This window comes from Dicentrarchus labrax, unplaced genomic scaffold (assembly GCF_905237075.1).
Source record: "Dicentrarchus labrax unplaced genomic scaffold, dlabrax2021, whole genome shotgun sequence".
NCBI classification, from domain to species: domain Eukaryota; kingdom Metazoa; phylum Chordata; class Actinopteri; family Moronidae; genus Dicentrarchus; species Dicentrarchus labrax.
In genome coordinates, this window is record NW_026136724.1 from 13,179,649 (window position 1) to 13,203,810 (window position 24,162).

Genomic DNA, 24,162 nt, shown 5'->3' on the forward strand with positions numbered 1-24,162 from the left:
GGAATTCACCCCCTAACTGTGCAGGACAACTTTTAAGGCTTGGGAATTGACTTCATGCTGTGCTGCATTATGTATGTAATGTTATATTATGTTCACCTGAAGACAGGCTAATTTAAATTGCCAGATTTGTTTTTATGAGGGTTTCTCCAAAAGAGTTGTGAATCTTAAGAAAATATACAAACTGATATCTGTTTTCCTTCTTTCATGAACTCTGGATCTATAATAAGTTAGAATAAGTGCAGCATGACAACACATTCCCAAGCCATATTGAACAATGCTATATATAAATAATATGGAATAATTATTATAAAAATATTGTGTGTGAGTCGCAACTTTAGGATGTGCCTTGTTTTCATTGGTTTTGCTTCAATAAACTCTTTCTTTAAACAGCTGACACACACAGAGGACCAGCTCACTAACACTTTTACTTCTCAGGTGTTAACAGTCGTCAACACACGTGGAATAAGCTCCAGTAACATTTGCTCTGTTGAAAAGATGTATGCTAATGCCTTTTAACTTTTGAACAGGTTTCACTGTCTCCGCCTTCTTCAGTTACTTATGATTTTACTGGTTGTGTTTTTGTTCTGTTTTTTTCTGAACATCTGAGCACATTGCTGAACTTACTGTTTTAAAACTGAGGTGTGTCTACATTAGTTCGTCAAATAAATTGAATCACTCCATACATCAGCATTTGGATACTAATGCTGAGCGCTGTTTTACTAATGTTTAACTCCGGTTTTACATTAATATTCTTACAAAAAGACTGTCAGCGGGTGCAGGTGAATTATGGCACGAGGAGTTTTTGCTTTTTATGACGATACCTCAGCTGCTGATGACAAATGATGAAGCTTAAAATAGATTAGTAAGATTGATCTTCTCTCAGCATCCCTCTGTAACTGACAATTTGTCAGTTTTATGCAGTCCATTGGGTGGGATTTGTTTATGCATACTTATTTAGTTAAACAGTTATTTTGTAGGTTTACTACAGTGTAAAATATGACTTCCAAAAAACTGAAAGGTTGAGGCCTCACATCTCATTATCCAAACAGTGATCCTTCTCATTTCCCTGCTCTAACTTCCAATCATATACAGTAACAAACAAATTTCCTCTAATGAATGAATAATTGCTAGTGTACAGTGGAAACACAATCAGCCAGAATCTGTCAGAATCAAATGTCATTCATTTTCAGTATATGGAAATGTCTTCTGAGAGGTCCATGTGGCCATTCACATCTTGGCGGTCTTAGTTAAAGTACACTAAAGCTGTTTTAAAATACAGCTCTCTCCTTTTAACATATTTTTATTTTACCAGCCTAGATAATACTGTTTTGGCCTGAAGCTATGTGGATGTTTTTTTTATATATAAATACTCACTTTGTACCGCTGCTGATGATAAATTACCCACAATAAGTTAAGCAAACAAAGTGGGCTTTCAGTATAATCACTGCCACAGCATTGTTGAATCGCCCCAAGATGCAAATGGTAGACTTTAGTAACTGCTATCTAACACGCCATCCTTAGCAGAGCAGGAAATTCAGCTGCACGTGATGAACAGATACTAGATACAGATAAAGGAAACAAGTTGATTATGATCATTAGAATTAGAATTAAATTTGTTCATGTGTTGGGTCATCAGCTGATTTTTCTATTTCCTGAGTGTACTGTACAACCTCATACCACCTTAATAGGGCTGCGAAGTAGCAGCAGATGTTGTTTTCCTTCTAACGTACCTTTCTTACCCTCCTCCTCCTCCTCCTCCTCCTCCTCTTGCTCACCTCATCCTGTGTAGGGGTACTTTAGTGATCCCTGGAATGTGTTTGATTTCCTCATCGTAATTGGCAGCATAATAGACGTCATTCTCAGTGAGATCAACGTAAGTACGATGCCCACTCTCACTCTCCTTGCTGCTCTCTCTTTCTCTCTGTCTTGTGCCCTCTTGCTTCTTCTCAATCTTTCATTTCCTGCCTCTCTCCTTTCCTTTGTGGCTATTCTGTGTTGTGCTGTCTTTTCTCTTCATCTCTCTTCCTTCTTCCTCTGCCTTCTTCTTTCTCTTCTTTCTCCTCCTTCTTCTCTCCCTCCATCCTTAACTCCAAGATGGCCTCTGCCACTCAGGGGACCCTCCAACCACAAGGGTTCCTGAGCAAGAACAAGCTTCTTCCTGGGCGTCATAAAAAGTAGTGGGGACAGAGGCAGGGTTTTAGCTTTGAACACAAAGGGTTTCTGTCTCGCGTCCTCCTTCCTTATTCCTCACAGTATCTCAGATGTTGTCGGGTTCTTGATTTTTTTTTCCACTTTTTGTCAGACTGTGACATGTCCTCAGGTTTGATTCCCTCACTAACTGAACTAACTCACTGACCAATCACAAGCAGACACACCTTTTCATTTTTTAACTACAGCAACAGGGGCGTTTTTTTTGTTGTGATTTTGTTGCAATTTGTTCTTTACTGTTGTTGTTGTTGTTGTTGACATTTTCCTCTCATGGACAAGCATGACCGATCGCCGCTGCTCTTCCTCTGCTGTCCATCTCTTTCAGACTGCCCCTTCTTTTCTTTTTTTGCCGTTTAATTTTGTTGATTCTTTCCCTCTCTCCTACTAAAATCTTCAGTGCTCATGTATATAATGTTTTTATCTTATTTTTCTCCTCTCTCCTTTGATTTCCGTTCTTTCCATTTTTTTAAATGTCTTATGTTCTGTCCTTTTCTTCTGTTGTTTTTCTGTTCTTTCCACCCCTACGCAGCATTATTTTGTTGATGCATGGAACACATTTGATGCCTTGATAGTTGTGGGTAGCATTGTTGACATAGCGATCACTGAGGTTAACGTAAGTAGTCCAACTCCCTCCCTCCCTTCCTGCCTGCCTGCTCTGCCATTCCCACACACACAAACAGACCGAGTGCCGATACCCATCTCGCATGCTTTCAAATGATTAGGAAACTTCAGCCTCACCACATCTGAACTTAAGAGACGGCTGAAGTCTGGCAGTGCAAACAGCCAGATGTAGAGCAATCAAAACAGAGCACAGTGCCCTCTGAAGGGTGCGTATAATTTAAAACATATGAAACACTAAATTTAAAGTTGTGCTTGGAGAACTTTGACATCTAAATAATAATTTGGCCATTATCAGTTTGACTTATATTGAATATGTTGGCTTCTGGGGGCTAAAAATGATCATTACTTACTTTATTACTTTTTTTTTTTTGTTGAAATGTAATTTAATGGAGGCTGCACAACAGTTCTCGATGTTCCCCCTCCCCATGCCTGCACATTTATCTTCAGCAGTATAAGAAGGCTGCAAATAAAACTTTATTTTCTTAGTTTAATTCTTATTTTGTATATATTTCCTGATATTTGAAACTGCTCCGGATAGGTATTCATGCCTTGGTCTGCTGAACATCAATAGCATCAAAAACTATTGCATTTGCCAATAGAACCTATTGCATTGTCTCAGCACTTGGTTTGAGTTCACATTGGTTTATTTGATCTTTTATCATTGCCACAGGGGATAGTGTCCATTCCCCTGGCATGATGGACACTGTATAGCATGACACATATAAAGGTGGTATATCCAGGCCTGGTACTTTATATAATGCTTTCAGAAAATATCTATATTTCTGAAAAAGAAAGATTTTCTGGAAAGAAGGAAGGAATGCAGATTCTCATTTTCGAACATCGTTTTTTTTGACCCAAGGGTCATGAAACTCTCTCAATTCATAAATCATCAGGGAAACTTTACATTCAAATGAGAAAAATACAAGTTGCAGTTGCATTTTTTTGTCCAACAATAGCAATGTGCAGACATAGAGAACAATTTGATCCATAAATGGATTTACTCAGGACCCGTGAAATTTATGTAAATGTATGTATGAATTCATTTATTATCGACGTGGAGGCCCTATGGTCAACAGTGGGGCTGAATAAGAATGAATATCCCAAACACAAGTCAAATGTTGAGTGTCTATCGTATTTACACTTCAGGGATAATTGGTGTTTTATTCATGTGATATTCAAAGCACTCTTTGGCAGAAGAATAGTCTGAGAACCATGCAAACTGCAAAGTGTGGCATGACAGAACTCCAGTTCATTTAGCCTTAGAAGAGGATAAGTTTCACAGTTTGTGCTAATTTTCCAGAAAATAAAATCATTTTGTACCATGATCAGACTGGCCAACAAGCTGAATGTCACTTAACAAAAACATTATTTATGCTGTGAAGGAGCTTTTTGTTGGAAAGTCTATCACTTAATTTCATTCAATGCTTCAGCTCAAGTCTGCAAAACTTTTCATCTCCAGTGGCAAACATCCAGTTAAAATGCCTCAGGGGACTGACTGTAGCTCAAGGCACAGCTTACAAACTGTTGGTTTCAGTTTGATATTTATCGTATAGACATAAGAGTTGTATCAAGCTTCTTATCTAACTCTCATGAAGAAGGTTTCCCAAAACTAATTCTTAATTTGTTTATTTTTCGTTCACAATTTATGCTGTATCTTTACCCACATCCATAGGTTAGACTGAGACATTTATGTATTTAGCTTGAAGAGTTTTTGATTATGTCACATTAATCACAGATATATTACACACAAGGATCCATATTAAGTGTAGGTTTGACTGAAATCCTCTAACCCTCAACCAGATGGCTGGTTTGAGGACGTGAAGCAGAGAAAAGATATGCACACGGGTACACCAGTGTGTTCCCCTATGGTGGAATGCAGTGTGTTTCTCCTCAGACAGCACTGGTCAGGCATACAAATAAGGTTAGTGTATCCCAGGGGTGTATGAGCTTGGCAGTTGTTTTCCTGCCTTTAGAAAGGGAATCCATTTGTCCCCATGAGAGGCTGACAAAGCCACTTATAAACAACACTGGGTAATTTCCAAACTGTACTTTTTATTCAGTTATTCTGTCTAGTTATTACAGAAATTATGAATTGATGTCAGGGAATCACAGAAGTATCATACATCTATATTTCCTGGCAGACAATGAATTTATCTGATGTTATAACAAAGTATACGCGTGTACATAGAGAGATAGGAGTATGTAAATACATAAAGAGAAACTTCATAAAGCCTGACAGAGCAAAATAAAAATCAATTTGGACAATGACATGTCTGTTGGGAACTGCCAATATTTGACCACTGATCGATTAGCCACCTTAATACTGAGGTTTGTTGGGCCAGAGATATACATCTTTGTCATCTATACAAGTCACTGATGTTGCACTTAACTTTTTGGTTTGGAACCTGTCTTTGATTTGGTTTGATTGATTTGGTTGATTGGTTTGCAGTTCTTTCTGAATGATTCATTATTTTCCTCTCTCACCGCTAACCTAAAGGCATGCCCCAAGTCTTTTTTTTTTTTTCCTCTTTTGTTCTTCTTCTCTGGTATTTTTTTTAATGATTTGGGTGATGAGATGCCCAAGCTACCTTTTCTATTTGTCTTTTTTAAGAAACCCTCCGCAATTCAAACCTGTGAGAACTTTTGACTGTTTTTGACATTTTAGATTTTAGCCTGCTACTGCATTTCATCAGGCACTAAAGCATAAGTGAATGCTTTTTAACGTACTGAGCAATGCAATTAAAAAACTAATAGTAGCAGCTTGCCAATAACTGCCTCTCTTCCATTGCATTTCTAAGTACAGAGTGAAGTGCAGTAACAGGCCAGCTTTTAAAATGTTATCACTTTGCCTTTAGTAAATATTAAATGGCCAGAGAAGCCCGTTTGAGTGCACCCACTTCGATGCTTTGCTGGGTGCCTGTTGACTTAGATTAGCTGCATTTTTTGTGGTCTCCGAATCAGAATACTTTTTAAATCCAGGGTCTCTAATTCTTTCCAGCAACCTGCGGGTGCTTCTTAAATCTTACATGGTTTCTTTTACATTTTTGGTTTTGGTTTGAGTAGAAGTAGTGTGAACAGATTGGTAGTGGTTTGCTCTGAGCGGTGTCTTGCAGACGATGCCAGTATGGACTGCATCTATTTCTCTTTTTCGTTCTTTCTATTCGGAATGCCTCCTCTTCTCCTCTCCATCTCTCTCCTCCTCTTTCTGAGCTTTTTTCGGTTCACTTAACTCTTCTTTTATGGACGTTTATCTCTCTCTCTCTCTTTCTCTGTCTTCTTTCTCGTTGGTTTGCGGTGCTGCTTGCTCACCTGAAATGCAAGCTGGGTAACATGGATCTCTCATGCTTTTCATATACCCTAAGAGGTCAACCAATCTAAATATTTGCTATATTTTAAATTATTGTAATATTAGTTTGTTCTGAGTTTTTAATCCCTGCACATTAAACATTAAATGGGAATGCACTTTATGCTGCAGTATTACAAGCCATCAAAATATGAATCAAAGAAAATAAATAAAACGCTGCATAAAGCTCAAAGCTAGGGTAAGGATGTTCTCAAGAAACCCATGTTACCTATTGAACTGACTGAACTGATGAAATTTTTGCTCGAAAACATGATGTGCAATGTGAGAAAGCAGCTCAAGTTCATTTTAAATGAGCTCATAAATCCAATGAGCTGCAACTGCAGTAACTCACATCTGCACTGTAGTTCTGCCTGAAAGGACTTCCGTATATTTATTCACAAATGGACTGTTTTGTTTTTCTACTGAATTTTATGGTTAAAATCTCACGCAAAATGCACGCATCCTCCAGGGCCACAAGTCCACTGTAGTCTCTGTAATTTGTTCAGTTTAACTTCATAATGAGAAATATAATAATGAGGAATCATTTGAGTTTAATCCAATTCTGGTTCACATCTTTGATTTCACATAGAAATTGAAGCAAATTCAGCATTAAATTACACTTAAATTGACCCTAATGGCCCTTTGTGTAATTCACACACACATATACACACAGACAGACACAAATTCTCTCATATTTCAGTTTTTACTTACTACACTGAGTGTGAATCAGTGCCATCTTCCCTCCCTGCGTCCTTCCTTTCTTCCTTCCTTCCTTCCTTCCTTCCTTCCTGCCCATCTTTCCAATTCATCCTTTGTATTCCCTTTATCCATCACTCTTCCCTCCCTCCTTTCCTTCCTTCCTTCCTTCCTTCCTTCCTTTCTACAGTTGTCCTTCCTTCCAACTTCCCCTCCCTTCACACTATAATGCCGCAGCTGTTCTCATCAAACATGCGCACACACACAAACACACACACACACACACACATATCCTCTCTTCACGCACTCACACACTCTCTTCCTAAAATGTTCACATCAACAAATGATTAGTGTCCTTGTTGCAAGCCAGTTAGAAAAGTGTTAGAGAACATTCGTTTTAATACAAGTTTATAAGTATCCATTGTACTTGATAAAACATAGTAACCTATCACTCTGTACATCCTTATTGTGCGTGATCATAAAGTTTTGTGTATGGCTCCGTTAGAATTCCTTTAAATGCTTCATTCCTTCCCTCTTTTCTTGCTATATTCTCACCTTCTGTCCTCCTTGTTTGCTTTCCTTCTTTTGCTCCTAGCTTTCTCCTTTCTCTAGCTTTTGTTGCTTCTTTCCTACTTTCTTTCTCTCTTTCTTCCTTCAAAGTTTATGTTACTTGCAAGCCTTTCTTTATTCCAGGAAAGATTGGGAATAATGAAGCATTATTTTGTGGTATGGTATTATAACAGGGCCAATACCAAAGCAGAGTGAACCTCCTGAGTCATAGATTTAACTACTAGTTAATCTATCACTCCTAGCGGTGTAAAATGTTGCAGTACCAGGGACACCCAGTGGGTGTCTCCCTAAAGTATGTTATCTTTGTGCCTCTCAGTGTTATGTAAATTACTTGTGGGCTCCAATTTCCAAAAGCATCTAAATCATCTTCAGTGAAACTAATTGAGATGATCTTAACTTTCTGACTTTTTTATTGTGGTATTCTGATGCCTCTTTGACCCGAAAGTAGATTAAAGTTGTGGTCTGGTTGGACCACAAACAACATATATAAACAAAGGTACTTGATGTATTTATTTCACAAGGTCCAAACCATGTTAATTTCACTTGGATCTTTACTATTCTCAGCTCAAAGAACGGCTTGAATAGCACATATTCAAAGGAGGCATTGTTCTTTAATGCCAAGATGTGTTTGGTAAACGTAGCCTGAGTTAAGCCAAAGCTTCAACCACTGTTACTGTACTGTAGCTTCAGCTGGCAGAAAGAAAAACAGATAGCCACAGAGGCGCCCCTCTATCCCCCATCATACACACAAACCCATGTCCTCACTTGACACAGTCTATGCTGCACATAGACACGTACACATGCAGCTGCCCAAGACCATTATTCATTATTTTGACCTTCAAGGCGTTGAACAGCAATTGCCCAATATCTTACACGTCCTATATGTTTCCAAGTCGTAAGTGATTCAGCCTGATGTGGCCCTCACGGAGGATGGGGCCAGTCTCTATATGCAGTAATATTTTACAGAATTCTCCCTCCTGGCCCAGATGAAATTATTTCCACCACCTAAGGGTTCATCAGAGACTGAACCCTTACTAGCATGGTGGTTTGTGAGTTATTTTTTGTCTGGGCTGGTGCAAAATTCTCACGTAAACAACCCTAAAACACACACACGCAGAGTGACACACACACACACACACACACACACACACACACACACCCCAAGGCGCTGCTCTGGTGCTGATCTTTGTTGCCTTTCCTTAAAGCCAGCTGACTCCTCCTCGTCCTCGTCCTCCTCCTCTTCGTCCTCCTCCTCCTCCTCCTCTTCCTCCTCTCACCCCCCTGCGGTAAGGCCAATGGTACGCTCCGACGGTAATCTCGTCCGCCTCCCTACCTCCTCCACCATCCCTCCATCCTTCCATCCTTCCATCCCTCCTTCTGCTACGCCATCCATGGTATGGTCCAAAACTTTTGGCTTTTCATTGGTCCTGTCAACTCTTCTCTGTCGCTCCTGCTGTCATCTTCTGCAGCATGTCCAGATTTATATTTATGTACCTGTCGTTTGTACTTTTACCTGTTTTATATATATGTGTGTGTATGATGAAGGACACTGTATTGTGCAGGCCAAGTGTAACTGGAGTGTTGTGACTTTCCTTGTGTGGCTATTGTTGTTGCCATGGCGCCCGTTGCCCCCACCTCCCCCATGGCTTGCAACTTGCTCCCTCTTCCCTTATGGGTGTGGTATCTTTTAGTGCTTTGTCATCGGTGCAAGCCATCATGGTCACGCTGTCACGCTGTTTCTCTTTCTATCATTCTTCTACACTGGCCTGCCATCTGTCTATCTATCTATCTATCTATCTATCTATCTATCTATCTATCTATCTATCTATCTATCTATCTATCTATCTGTCTGTCTGTCTGTCTGTCTGTCTGTCTATCTATCTATCTATCTATCTATCTATCTATCTATCTATCTGTCTGTCTGTCTGTCTGTCTGTCTGTCTGTCTGTCTGTCTATCTGTCTATCAGTCTATCTATCTGTGAATCAGTCTATTTGTCTGGATGTTTCTAAATAATTAAAACTATTCTTCATATATAGACTCTCTCCCTCTCTCTCTCTCTCTCTCTGTTACACTTAGTGTCACTGTACTTCTCCCGCTCACTGCCCCCCTCTCTCAATGGTGCAATGGTCCCCACTGTGGTCCAGTTGTGGTATTACATGCAGTACAGAATTTTGACTTACACTCCTCAGAACGGTCATTTTCAACATATCTGTAACTGGAGTTTGGGACAACACATGTCTTGGGTTACTTGTCAACACTGCAGCAAAAGTAACATTTACCCATAGGAAGTACCCAAACTGTTATCCCAGAGTTATAGAATAATAGATTTGCTATAGAAAATTTTAGAAACAAGATAACATAATTCCAGCATGTTTTATGTTGAAAAGTAACATTTGACATCTGTTATCCCAAACTACAGTAAGAAATGTGGAGAATGGCAAGTTCATTTTAGGAGCACACTGTGTTTTCTCTGTGGGATTAGCATAAAGAATTGATGGCCTCTTGGAAAAACACAAATGGCATGAAACAGATTTAGAGGTCAGACAGGATGATCTTGTTTTTAGGGTCACATTTGATTATTAAAGTGAAGACAGATATAGTGTGGCACTGCTGTGGTTGTTATGTGGTCAAGTGTTTTCTATGCATACTGGTGCATTTATTTGGAAGAGTGTAGTTAGATGTTAGTATGTTAGATGTTTTCTTGTCATTTTTGCATACTTGTTACTGATGTTCATCATTGCTGATTATTTGGTATTGGTATCTTTGTATGGCAGTTTTGCTTGTATTTGGTTTGACCTGATTCATCAGCTGCTTGTGGTATAATTGTGATTAATATACTGGATCCTTAGTTACTGTGTTAACTGCATCATGCTTTACACAAATCCTGATGTTGCCATTGTTTTTCTGTCTTTTTGTCCCTGAGAACGAGCAGCAGCATAAATAAGTAAATCTGTATTAGAATAGCACTCAGCGAGATGGCTGAATATTTCATCATGGAGTTATTTCCTGTGGATGAGTACTGGGACAATAGACAGTTTGAAAGCTACAGTGTATTTCAAGCTTGTACTTCAAAGCCTTACTAAGGTGTATTTTGAATGAAAGTATACCAAATAAGGAAATCTTAAATGCCTCGAGAGGCAAAGTATTGCATGTTCATTGCAAGACGCTCTGCAAATAAAACACTTGTTTCTAGAAGATCCTAATAAACAAGAAGTGCAGATGATCTATTTGATGAAAATATTTTACCTGGCAGTGGCTGCACTGGGTAGTAATATCTTTATCCACCTGAATGTCATCATTGGATTGTTTCTCTCGGTGGCCAGTTGTGACAGACAAACAATTAGACTGCCTTATTGAATGATTTATTGAAACAGGAATCCGCCTGCAGGCTAGGATTTTCGTACTGTATCTGTTGTGAATTGTTATCAGTGATTTATGAAAGAGCTTAGCTGCATCAATACAGATGTCTCTGACCTGGTCTCTAGCTATTAGAATTTTAGTCCATACCAGTGCAGGATATCCAAGTCTTTCAGCTTAGTAAGATGATTTACTTCAAGGTCTCCTGGAGTATTTTAATTCTTGTTCGTCAAGTGTCATTGCAAGGCTGGATTTATCTGTAATAGGTTATAGAAACCCAAGTGTGTGTTCTTCACCTTGATCATGACAGCATAGATGTGAGATAGAACAACACAGTGCTGTGATTTAAGAAACAGTAGTATCAATAAAGACTAAGGGAGCCATTTTTAGTTTTGATGGTTCAGTAAGGCCTCTTAGAGTTAACTGCAAGTAACTTTGAGTTGTCTAATTGTACAGTTGGACTTTCCTGTTATATAGAGGTTGGAGCTGATTAATTTAGGGATATGATGGATAGTTTAATCTCTTTGTTGCCAAGTGATTTTTCCATGAAGCCAGAAAAATAAGCATGATTGCCCGATTCTCTCCCAGATCTCTTTTGTCAGTTGATTTTGATGGGATTTTCTAGGACGCAGATTTCCATTTATTAACTCAGTGTGTATGTGTGTGTGTGCGTGTGTGTGTGTGTGTGTGTGTGTGTGTGTGTGTGTGTGTGTGTGTGTGTGTGTGTGTGTGTGTGTGTGTGTGTGTGTGTGTGTGCGCGTGTGTTCTATACATATTTACATCCACATATATGTGTGGGTGGGAATATGCATACAAATGTTACTTGTATGTCTGCATTTCTGCATTTGTCTGTGTGTGCATTTGCATGTGTGTATGTTCGTATGATCATCTTTACCTGTGTGTGTGTGTGTGTGTGTGTGTGTGTGTGTGTGTGTGTGTGTGTGTGTGTGTGTGTGTGTATGTGTGTGTGCGTGTTTCCCTCCCTTACCTATCTGCATGTGTCCCCATGCGTCCTGTGTTTTTTCTAAAAAAACACCAAACCCCACCAAAAGGGACTGCAGAACTCTGAAGAGAACGCCAGGATCTCCATCACCTTCTTCCGGCTGTTCCGCGTGATGAGGCTGGTGAAGCTGCTGTCTCGCGGGGAAGGGATTCGGACCCTGCTGTGGACCTTCATCAAATCCTTCCAAGTGAGGGGAGAACCGGACACAACATGCTAGAGCAGGGGGTTGGGTTTACACAAGATAGAAAGGAAAGCTTTAACCCTAATGTAACGCAGATTAGAGCTTTTTTTTGGAGGCCATAGTGCTATTTTAACTACAGTCTATTACAGATTTTGCAGTTCAAACTTGGCATAGTAATTCCCAAGTTTATTTACCATATGTAGGTATTAGAATGTCATACTTTAATTTACTTTAATTAATCCAGAATAGACCAGTTTAATGTTATTAATACTTTGCAAACCATTTAGTAATTTCAGATCTGAGTCACATGGGGCTAAAAATATCCTTGTTCTTGTGTAAATCGACCCTGGTGGAGTCTCACAAGCCACCTTTCCTTTCCTTGCCTCCTCCCTCCTTGTCTCTACCTCCTATTTTTGCAAGAAGTCAGACGGGTGGGACGTCGGACAGTTTAGATGGGGACGGAGGAAAAGAAAGAGGGATGGTATGAGGTAATGGAGAGAAGGTTTGGGAGTCTTGCTGCAGAGGCAGGGAGGGATGTAGGGACACAAAGCTGGGAAACAGGCAGGAACTCAAGAACCTTAACCAGCAATCTTTTCTCTCCTCTTCCCTACTCATATCTCCTCTTCTTCCTCCACTTCTTCTACTTCCCTTTTCCCTCCAACACCCTACTACTAACCCCTGAAAGCTCACCATTCCCTGTAGGCGGGTTAAGCAGTAGATAAGTTTAAAGAAGCACTCCACCAAGAAATTAAATCATTTGATAGAGAGTTATAGGGAAAAGAAAATAATCTGTTTTCTCTCTTGTGTTATGTCAGATGGGCCACTTCATGAACAGTACAGTCACTGAAATTCATTGAAAATACATTGGTGATACAGCAAAAAATAGACTTGTGGTGTTACATTTTAAATCAGCCGTGGTCATGAATATATCACTGTACTGTAACACAAAAGCTTACTGTACCCTTTATCCTTATTTCATTTTTCAGTGGATTACATATTGAAACATAATCAAACTTTTACTTCATCATGATTTGGCCCTGCTCTCCCAGGCACAGGGGTAATGTTAGCCAGGAGCTCAGTTCCACACAGTTTCCCAGGTGTGCAGATACAGAAGACATATCTTTTCTGGCCATGTTTGGTTCTTGCACAATACATTGGGGACTGGCCTCCTGGCTAAACTCAGAGAACAGTTTATGAATTTACTGAGGTTTTTCACTCCTAAGTCAGATGATTTGTCTTGGTTTGTTTTTGGTGTTGTGCCACACGGGGCTGCAGATCAGTTCACTTTTACTTCATAAAGAAAAGATAACTTTTTTAATATTTCCCCTGCTAAATTGAAAAAACAAAAAAATACCTGTGTGAGGTCAATCACCCATTTTTAACAATAATTCCCCCAAATAAGTTCTAGACTAATTGGATGTGTGAAGTTTGAATGAAAGTGAATGGACTCCAGCCTTGGTGCAGGATAATACTGTCAACTACTTGTCACTGATATGTCTCTCTCCTCTTTAGGCACTGCCCTACGTAGCTCTGCTTATAGTGATGCTATTCTTCATATACGCTGTCATCGGCATGCAGGTAAGCTGTCGTCATAGCCCCTTGTTTCCCTTCCTTTGTCGTGTTTTCTTCTCTCTCATCCTCTCCTCTAGCTGGCCTCCGTCCTGTGTCTGTCCTCCTGGAGTCTTGTCATCCAGAGTTCCTGTTCGGTCATGTCGTCCTTCTCTCTTCCACTTTTCTTCCTCCTCTAGCTGTTGCCAGTTTTTGTCTCTCCTCTTCCTCTCTCTGTGTGTCCTTCTGTCTCTCCTATAAGTTGTTTGTATCACTAATGATGAGAGGGAGACACTTTTGATTTGATTTTCTGGGGACAGCCGGCCTCTAATTTTGATTGCCCCAGAGAGAAATCCCTTCCTCCTGTCAATGCTGACGTCATATCCTGTGTGCTGTGACTACTTCCTTCCCTCCGTGCAGATGTTTGGTAAAATAGCGCTGCGGGACCACACGCAGATCAACAGGAACAACAATTTCCAGACGTTCCCTCAGGCAGTTCTGCTGCTCTTCAGGTAAAGAAGATGCCACTTCTCTTCTTCATTCTTTGTATTCTTCCTATTTCTTTTCCTCCTTTCCATTTCTCTTAATATGTGCCCTTTGTTCATGGATTCAAAGTCAACATCTTCTGCTCTTTCTACAATATCATTCTGCTCTTCCTGTCCTTCCTGCATAATCAATTTCTTAATTGTCACTTCAACAACAATAACTTTTCTTTTTCCTTTTTGATCTCCTATATTTTCTATCGTCCATTTACTATTTATTTTACATTAGAGGTTACCACTGACATTTTATGACAGCATCGGGTTAATTAAATGCCAGGATATCTTTAAATGTCAAGCTGTAAATTCAGCTGACTCTGTGACTTGACTCTGCATAAGAGCCAATGTGGGAAAAAGTTTTTTCAGTTTGTACTTTGAAGCCATTTTACTGCCAAGAGTTAAAAAGTTCTAGTTGTAAATATGTAGCAGTGAGCCCCATAATATCACCAAGTATCTGACATAGAATCACCAGTTACATAACAGTGTTATGAGCATCCAAACTCTCCAATCTGTACAGCTGTATGCTCACTGGTTTGCTGATAATTGTTGTAAAATGTATTCTGATTTATGCAAAATATTGTGGTCCACTGAGGAAGACCCTTCAGTTGTCAGAGGTCTGTACTGATAATACATTTAAACAGCCTGGATCCGGTCTCAGAATCCTCTCTGTCCCGTGTGGTTGCGATAATGGTAAGATTCCATGCAGGAGACGAAAACCATAGAAACTGAAAGAAAAGATTGTATAGAATAAACTATGGTATGGTTTTTGCCTTGTCATTAAACCATAAAAAGCATCTTTTCTATTCATTCCTTTTCTATGTATTGACTCCTTCATGGAATATATCATAGCAATGGGCTTCCATTCAGAGCAGCAGCCTACTTGGATACTTCATACTGCTGTATAATTTAAATCTAGCAAAGCCCTCCAACAATGATCACCTGGCAATACAGCAACTGCAGAGTTGGAAAGCTTAATAGTACTGAAGTATTCAGAATGGAAGACAGTAGTTTGGACAAGGTCTTAATCTACAGCTCAGAAAAAGCAAACATAAAATCACATTTCTTTGCTGTTGCTCTGTAAATTTAGTGTATTAAGATATATTTATGATATGGTGCAGTTTTTGGTTCTCTATGTTGTTCACACTCTTAACACTTGTGCATATGTGTGTGTTTGTGTTTATGTGTGTATGTGTCTGCCTCTCTCTGTCTTTGTATCTATGTGCGTGTGTGTCGCTATATGATTGTATGCCTGTATGCATACATGCACACATCCATGTGTCTGTATGTGTATGTTAATACTTCAATACGACTCCTTGCTGGTGCATGGATACATACCTTTATGCATGTATGTGTGTCTCTCTATATTTCTTTTATGTGTCTGTACAATCTTTGCATGCATCTGTGTCACCGTGTGTGCATATTTGTGTGGGTGTGTGCATGTATGTCTGTCTATCAGATGTGCAACAGGTGAGGCATGGCAGGAGATCATGCTGGCATGCTCGCCCAACAAGCCGTGTGAGAAAGGATCGACCAATGAGAACAACTCGGCCAATGAGGACTGTGGCAGCCAGTTTGCCATCATTTACTTTGTCAGCTTCTACATGCTCTGTGCCTTTCTGGTGAGTACAGTGACAGATTGATTATTTTATAAAGTTAAGAAAGGTGGAATAAACTCACACTTCTTGAGATCTTGATACTTAAGACTAATTGTGCATCAGAGTAAGTAGTGGTTCCATTGTACGTGAGTAAGGAATAGTTGGACATTTTAGGAAATACACATATTCGCTATTAACTTCTTGCTGAGAGTTAGATGAGAGGATCAAAACGATCAATTGAGTTATTTGCTACACTATTTCTTTCTTTACTGTACAGATGGTACCAATCAGCAAGCAGTCAAATAAGCATATTTCCCAAAATGTTAAATTATTCCTTTAAAAGGTGCCTTTTATGTGCTGCTTTATGTTATGGTTATGATTTAAAACAGGTAATCTATAATCAACTATATTTTGTTAGTTTAGTTTCTGACTGACTCCTGACTCTCCCCAGATCATCAACCTGTTTGTGGCTGTCATTATGGACAACTTTGACTACTTGACGCGTGATTGGTCGATCCTGGGGCCACATCATCTTGATGAATTCAAGAGGATCTGGGCTGAATATGACCCAGAAGCTAAGTAAGTTTACAGATAATTAACAAAATATGCCATCCAAATAATTAATCTGTCATCTGCAGAGGTTCTGTAGAGAGTCACCACAATGTGACGTCTGTCCTGTTTCCAGGGGGAGGATAAAGCACCTGGATGTGGTGACTCTGCTGCGGAGAATCCAGCCTCCCCTAGGCTTTGGAAAGCTCTGTCCACACAGGGTGGCCTGCAAGGTAAACACACACCCACACACATGGTCCCACAAATTCCCAAACATGTTGTAAAGGCTGCAGAGTAGAAAATGTACAAAATATTTCATCAGGATTTCAAATTAATTCTGCTACTATTTTGGGGCAGAATTAAAACCACTCTATTCGCCAGGCATGATAAATATATACAAATGTATCTTTGTGAAATCAATGTGATGACATATTGACAACTCATAACACCTTCCACAATGACTCAAATGGCACATTGACAACAGATTGTACATGTAGAGAAAATATTTTTGATATTTAGACACTGACATCTCTCTAGAGGAAAATTAATAGTGACCATAATGCCAACTACTGTCAGCTAATTTTCAACAAATTGGCATCTGCCAGTATCTATTGGCAGCTGACGATGAAATTTACCTGTGCATCATTATATTTAAATATGTTGCCCGATCAAACAAAATGTTCTGTCTCACGCAGCGTCTGGTGTCAATGAACATGCCTCTGAACAGCGATGGAACGGTGATGTTTAACGCCACACTGTTTGCTCTGGTCAGAACCGCACTCAGGATCAAGACAGAAGGTAACAGACACACACATGAACACTAATGCAGTTGTACAAGCACAAGATACACACTTAGTGGGCATGTCTGCATATATACATACTGTATCTAGAGTATAAGATGGAAATTAAATGTATTACCATCTTTCCCAGTACAGTACAGTTCTTTCTTTTTTTTTACCTTTATTTGCTCAGAGAAACTACACACATTCACACTTTGAAGATGCCAAATGAACACGATATAACAACACCCATGGTCCTCCTGAATCCAGTATTAAATGCACTAACAATATACTATCCCGTAGATACAAATACAGATACGCTTGTGCTGACGCTTTCACACTGGATAGGCTGTGTGGCAATATTGTGTGCAACTGTGAAAATACTACTTTGAATCTACAGTATGTATACTGTTTGTGTTTGCAGGTAACCTGGAGCAGGCCAATGAGGAACTAAGGGCAATAGTGAAGAAGATCTGGAAGAGAACCAGCATGAAGCTCTTGGATCAAGTAGTGCCCCCTGCTGGTGGTATGTATACTCTTTAACACAGTTTCAAACACAGTCTCAAATAATAAACACAAATATTGAAAAGATGAACACTTTCAATAGTCATAACACTACTCGATTACATTTTCATTCATCAACTGCATCACCTGCAACATCATTTTTTTCTGAATAAAAGAGAGGCCTTATTCTAAGCATTAAGCTATTGTAATTATAATATTTATATTTCTTGCAGATGATGAGGTAACAGTCGGGAAGTTCTACGCTACCTTCCTCATCCAGGAATATTTCCGCAAGTTTAAGAAGAGGAAAGAACAAGGGCTGGTGGCCAAGGTGGCCCCCAAAACTGCCCTCTCTCTGCAGGTACAGTTGTTCATAAATATGTATATATTTGTTGCAGACATTCAGAAGACAACAGTTTTTGACAGCAAAATAACATAAAATTATTTTAAATGATCAAATAAATGTTACATGCGCAACACTTCATGGTGTTTGCTCTCTGTGTAGGCTGGCCTGCGGACATTGCATGACATTGGTCCAGAGATTCGGAGGGCCATCTCTGGAGACCTGACCGTGGAGGAGGAGCTGGATAAAGGCTTGAAGGAGCCTGTGTCAGCTGCGTCCGAGGACGATATCTTCAGGGTAAAGGTCGGATACACACACCCTCAGTCACTCTCCAGAGCGAGAGAGAAAGAGAGAAAGAGATGATCAGCGTCCAGCTTGAAGCCACATTATTGCTCTATGCACATACATGGACATGCTTGCATGTGCTCAGAGGTTCGAAAAGACATTTAAAAAGCCTCATTCTCCACTACATAGCTTTGCTACCAATCACTGCAGACTACTGAAATACATTTTAATAATTTGTCCTATGCATTTTGGAAGCACATCCACTAGCTGCAACTTACAAAATAAGAACGTCACATCTTTTCATAAAACGAAAACTTTCAAATCTAACATAACAATTTTTCATCTAAAAGTTGAGCTCTGTAACTGTTAGCCTCTGACAAAACTGACACACATACACACGCACACAGACACACACACAGTTCTTCGCTCACGGGTGAGTTATGCTACAGCCCCGACTGTAAATGCCATTGCCACATTCATGTTTTGTTTTGTTTACTGCTGTATTTCATCACTTACTATATGTAACACAGATAGACTGAAAAACATCTTAACTTTAAGAAAATCAAACCACTCTCTTGACACCTATCTATTATTGACCATTATGGAGATTTTATACCAAGATTTAGAGTCTGATTTATTCACTCTCATGATCATTCTGCTCCCATGTCAGAGATTTCATGTTAAAAGTCCATTTCTGATTTGGAGATACATTGCAAATACAAGCAGCTTGCATTTCCATCTCTGCTGAGTAAAGTTTGGTTGCTTATGGCAGTGAATGTTACAGTAGCAATAGAGTGTTTGAGTGTAGTAAGTTATACCGATACTGTGACATAAACATTGCTCTAACTCCCTGCCCTTTTCCACTATTACCGTCTCCTTTTCTACTCCTCTCCCTTTTCTGTCTCTTCCATCATCTCAATTCAATTTCCTCCACTCTTCATCTTTCTCTCTTTCTCCTCTCACCCCACAGCGTACTGGTGGGTTGTTCAGCAACCACGTCAACTACTACAACCAGAGCGATGGCCGCAGTTCCTTCCCGCAGTCCTTCACTACCCAGCGTCCCTTGCACATCAGCCAGAAGGGCTCCCCTTGCGAAGGCGAGAGCCCGTCCCATGAGAAGCTCATGGACTCTACCACTTTCACCCCTTCCTCTTACTCTTCATCAGGCTCCAACGCCAACATCAACAATGCCAACAACACTGGCATGGCTGGGGTGACGACCCAGGGAATCAGTCGATTCCCAAGCCCGTCCATAAGCACTGTGGACGGGCACACAGGACAGCCGCTCACTCCCATCCTGCTGCCAAGATCCGCGTGGTGCTTTCCTCCAAAGAGGTGAGTGTAGCCTGTACAGCAGGTTATATCTATGTCATATCAACCGTTGTTGTTCTTGTTTTTCTTGTATCAAAGTGATGTTTTTCCTTTCCTACTTTATATGCTGTTGAACTGAGGCAAGACTTATTAGTCTCTCTCTTTCATTTCCTGACCATCATTACAGATATTTAGCTGGCCATCTAATATAATAAACAACATGACATTTCAGTACAGACATAAATGGCTCTTTTATTTCCTTCATGTTCTTTTTCCTTCCTCCTCTCTTTCCCTGTCTTTTGTTTCTGGTGGCAAGCAGGACGTGTTTTTATGACACCCTCATGCGGTATGTTGCCAGGGGACAGAGAGAGAAAGTGTGTGTGCGTGCGCGTGTGTGTATATATATATATGTGTGTGTTGTGTTAGTCCCCTAAATTTGTGCGAAAAGGTTTCATAATGCTTTATAAAATGGCATCGCTGTCAAAGTGCTATAGTGAGAGTTGTTGCTATGCACATAATGTTTTGGTTGCTATAGCAAAAGCCAGGACTCTATGCTGCTACTATATCTATGGCTTTGATAGCAGATTATAGACTGTTTGGTGCAACGTGGCCAAACCTTACCTATCAAAGGCTCTTATTGCTGCTGTTTCCTTCTGTTCTATTGTATTTTATGGCAGGTCTGGGTTAGACACAATGTCTGCTCTTTGTCCATCACCTGTTAATTGTAATGTGTGGAAACATCTGAAAGCTCATACTTATCTCCTGTTGTGATTTTAATAGCTCAGTACATTTAGTGTACAATCTTGGAGTACTTAGTTAAAACAAAGCAGACTGTGCTCGGCTAACTAATATTGTGTTGTCATGGATGCTCTTTTCTTTTTGCCATTATAGAGGCAGGGGTCTAAGGTTGGTCTGTCTGTCCCTCAGTCTATCAGTTGGTCTGTCCAACTAGCTAGATTGTTATGAAATTTGCTCTCGATATTCATCGTCCCCAGTGGATGATTCCTAATGATTTTTGTGACCCCCTCACATTTTACTTAGTGTAATTGCATCCCCAGAGGATTAACTTTTTCCATTTTAGACCCAAGATAAGCTTTTAACAAGCAGATTGCTATTAAATTCTCTCAACACATCTATGCTCCATTGGTTGATTTTAATGACTCCTGTGGTCTCTATTAGTCCTGCCTTCAGGACAAACTTCATACTTGTGTGATATTACAGGCAAGGCTATGAGAACAGCAAATTTGTTTACATGTTGGTTATTTATGCCTTCCTGGAGAGACATTGCAGCTTCCAGGCGTTAACTAGCAGGGTTTTAGACTTCTATTTTTGTTTTCCAACCTGTTTTGGTTAGTCTGTGTGTGTGGACTGGCATCCTCTGAAGATTAAGATCCTTGGTAAAAAGACAACTGGGCTATAATTAATTAGAGAGGAGAGTTTAACTCATTCACTTTCCCTGCGTCAGGACAGTAAGTGATCTAGGATTAAGTGCTCCATTACAGGCAAAGCAAAGTATAAGCTTTCGGATGAACTATCTCTTTGGATTTGATTGATTTTTCGACAGGGTAACCTCCACCCAGCTGCCAAGTGAAATGAGCTTGATCAAACTCATCCAGAACAGTCTTAGTCAGGTTTTAATCAAAAGCTGTTCTAACCCAGAGTTTGCTTTGGAGCCCTTGAATAGCTGTGGATTAAAGGGACATCTTGACATTTAGAAATTTGATTTGTTTTTTCTTCACCAAGCAGTTCTTAGCAGACGTTTATGTGCCAGTGCCTGAAGAAAACAAAGAGCAGTTAATTGTATTTGTGAGTGTTCATCATTAAAAATAATTGGTACTGCTAACTTCAAGCTAAGCAGTTTGTAAAGACTCTTGGTTTTAATATAAAACAACCATTAGCAGATGGTTTTGGGCAGCTGACATGTTGTAGCTTTTTAGCAAACAATCTGATGAAGAAGAAGAGATTAAACTTCAGATGTCAGGATGTCTCCTTCAAGCTTAAGTCTGGAGTATGAAACGGATGTGGACAGATAGGGTGACAAGACATCTTTGGAATACAAAGAACATATAGCTTAATACAGATTATATGCAGAGTTTGGATTAAGCCTGTGTCTCAGGAAATAAATACCTACACAACCAAGATTTCAGCATTTGAAAAGAACAGGGAATAGGACAGAGTGAAAGACTTTGCTGTGTTTTTTGCTGACTAACTAAATTGTATCCAATTCTTAAAAGATGAGTAGCTAAGGCAGTATCTGATTTAGGACTTTATTGGTCTTCATCTTAAATGATAAGAACAGCATAAAAAGTGTTTCATTTCCCAGCAGGCTTACATTAAAATGCATCAGCTAATAACGTCAGCCAATATCTTGTCTCTCCTAATCTTTGTTTTTATAAAGATGTCTGCACCTCAGTCGTGCTATCAGTTTGTCATATTCCAGTTGTTGCCATTGATGCTTCTTACCATTTTGCTTTAACAAAAATAGTTCCCACCTGCTTTTCCTCAAGCTTTTTCTTCTTCTCAGTCCTCCTCTTTCCCTTTCCTACATGCAGTCGTTAAGCCTCACTAAGTCTCTCCTCTTAAGCTCCTCTCTGAGTTTTTTTACTAATCAGCTTCTTCTTTTTTTCTGTGTTTGTGTTTACATCTGTCTGCCTGTTTGTCTCCCTGTTTTTTTCCGTACGTGGTCTGTGTTTATGTTCTTTTTTTTTCTTTGTTTGTTTCGGGTCTTGTGATTGTTTGTTACTTTGTAGCTCGGACTCAAGTGACAGCCGTCTACCAATCATCCGGAGAGGCGAGGGGTCAACGGAGGAGACGTATGATGAGAGCTACGGCGACGACAGGGAGTACCACGAGGACGACCACTCGCTCTCCTCTGACATGTACTGCTGAAACAGACTCACACACTGAACAATTTAGCTTTCATGTCTAAATTTAATTAGTTTTTGGGTTTGTCTTTGATTAACTCTTTGTGTGTATGTGTGTACTCATTAGGCTGGTGTATCATGATGACACATGTAAGCAGTTGACTCCCATGGAGGAAGGAGAGGAGGTAGAGGACAGAAGAGGAGGAGGATGGCAGTCTCCCAGGAGAGTCTTCCTCTGTCCCACTTCTCTGGGTGAGTGGACATGTGCATGTGTTTACGTCAATACAATGCCACCTATTTCCAGGTTTTACTCATTTTTACATGCATGTATTTGTTGTCTGTGTGTGTGTGTGTGTGTGTGTGTGTGTGTGTGTGTGTGTGTGTGTGTGTGTGTGTGTGTCAGGGCGGAGATCATCCTTCCATCTCGAGTGTCTCAGAAGACAGTCAAGGCCAGACGTCTCCCAGAAGACGGCTGTACCTCTACACCTTGTACATCATCAGGTAGAAGTTGCCCACAGAATAAACACAAATATACTCTTACACCTGCACATGATCAGGTTGTAAATACAGTGTGTGAAGTTACATTTTCAGCCATAATCCTTCCTCCCCACTTCCTGCTCCTTTCTAACACCCTCCCTCTGCTCTCTCCTCCTCCAGGCTCTTGCAGTCGCAGGGTTGAGTCCTCTGTTAAGAAGGAGTCACTCACCTACCCTGTTCAGCCGGCTGTGCTCCACGCCTCCAGCCAGTCCCACAGGTATACTGCATCCTGTGCACACATTAAGTTTGTCAAATACTGGCCGAAACATTGCATTACATTTCCTCAGCAAGCAAAATCATACCTTTATTTAATGAGGGAAAAAACAGGCCACAGAATAGTGAAAATATCATCATCATTCTTATTATTCTTGTCATGTTGCAGCTTTGTCATTGTACTTGCTGATTTAGGTTTGTTTTCCTAATTGTTGCTTCTCCTGTCTTTATTTTCCCAGCCCATGGCAGTGATGCCTCCTACCAGCGAGTGCCCTCTCTGAGGCTAGAGGGCTCCAACTCCCATGAAAAGCTCAATACCAGCTTGCCCTCTGTCAACTGTGGGCCCTGGTAAGACTAAGTACCTCGAAAATAACAGCTACAAGTCACAATACAATTGTTCACATAGCAGTTATGATGATACTTAAGCTATTGTAGGAATGGTAATGATGATGATAAACAAATGTATTGCTCCCAGGTACAGCGACAGTAATGGGAATAGCCGGGTGCCCAGTCCTAGCCCCAGCGTGTCCAATCAAAGACCACCACGGCCGGTGTCGCTCACAGTGCCCTCGCTACTGGGAAAAGACTCCAGCTCACTGTCTCACGGCAGCGCAGGCAGTCTGGTGGAGGCGGTGAGTGTGTGTCTACAGGTTGGAAATGGTTAAACACTACTTGTTACTTAGTGTGCACTAAAACAATCCTCAATTGTGAGGATTTGCTGTTTTTCTTTGTCTCAAGGCCCCCAGGTTGGAAATCACTGACATTATGTATGGGTTGAGTTTGTTCCAGAGGGTCACAGGAGAAATTTGAGGAGTTCACAATATGTTCTACTACACAAATGTGAATTCTTATCTCCAACATTGTGAAATATTGGATAGTTTTACCTCTTTGGGCCTCAGAGATGTATTTGATTTGATTGAGAAAAATCCTTTAAAAGAGGTTTAGAGATTTATAGACTTCTGACACCTTTTATATTGGGTCGCAAGTAGATGCTGCTTTATTTTTAATTTTAAAACAACCAATTTGATGACATCACCTTTGGCTTCACAGATCAACTGATTATTCAAGACACTTATTAGGAGATTACATCGATAATGAATGCATCTTTTTTCTT

At 40.1% G+C, this 24,162-nt stretch overlaps 1 protein-coding gene across 15 annotated transcripts in view; it reads left to right on the forward strand.

Moving 5' to 3' along the window:
• cacna1c (calcium channel, voltage-dependent, L type, alpha 1C subunit) overlaps positions 1–24,162 on the forward strand; it is a 185,502-nt gene that overhangs the window by 149,675 nt on the left and 11,665 nt on the right. For 4 of the 15 annotated variants that reach the window (XM_051392190.1, XM_051392194.1, XM_051392195.1 and 1 more), the window contains 20 exons: positions 1,790–1,873; positions 8,644–8,736; positions 11,850–11,987; positions 13,494–13,559; positions 13,950–14,041; positions 15,525–15,687; positions 16,115–16,242; positions 16,349–16,445; positions 16,908–17,010; positions 17,416–17,517; positions 17,729–17,856; positions 18,001–18,135; positions 19,094–19,458; positions 19,754–19,780; positions 22,185–22,313; positions 22,426–22,550; positions 22,702–22,799; positions 22,956–23,052; positions 23,288–23,396; positions 23,524–23,680. In XM_051392190.1, the coding sequence (XP_051248150.1) occupies positions 1,790–1,873; positions 8,644–8,736; positions 11,850–11,987; positions 13,494–13,559; positions 13,950–14,041; positions 15,525–15,687; positions 16,115–16,242; positions 16,349–16,445; positions 16,908–17,010; positions 17,416–17,517; positions 17,729–17,856; positions 18,001–18,135; positions 19,094–19,458; positions 19,754–19,780; positions 22,185–22,313; positions 22,426–22,550; positions 22,702–22,799; positions 22,956–23,052; positions 23,288–23,396; positions 23,524–23,680 (2,436 nt within the window). Of the gene's footprint in view, positions 1–1,789; positions 1,874–2,737; positions 2,822–8,643; positions 8,737–11,849; positions 11,988–13,493; positions 13,560–13,949; positions 14,042–15,524; positions 15,688–16,114; positions 16,243–16,348; positions 16,446–16,907; positions 17,011–17,415; positions 17,518–17,728; positions 17,857–18,000; positions 18,136–19,093; positions 19,459–19,753; positions 19,781–22,184; positions 22,314–22,425; positions 22,551–22,701; positions 22,800–22,955; positions 23,053–23,287; positions 23,397–23,523; positions 23,681–24,162 lie in introns of all 15 variants that reach the window. The other 11 variants (XM_051392191.1, XM_051392198.1, XM_051392199.1 and 8 more) reach the window with 7 other exon arrangements.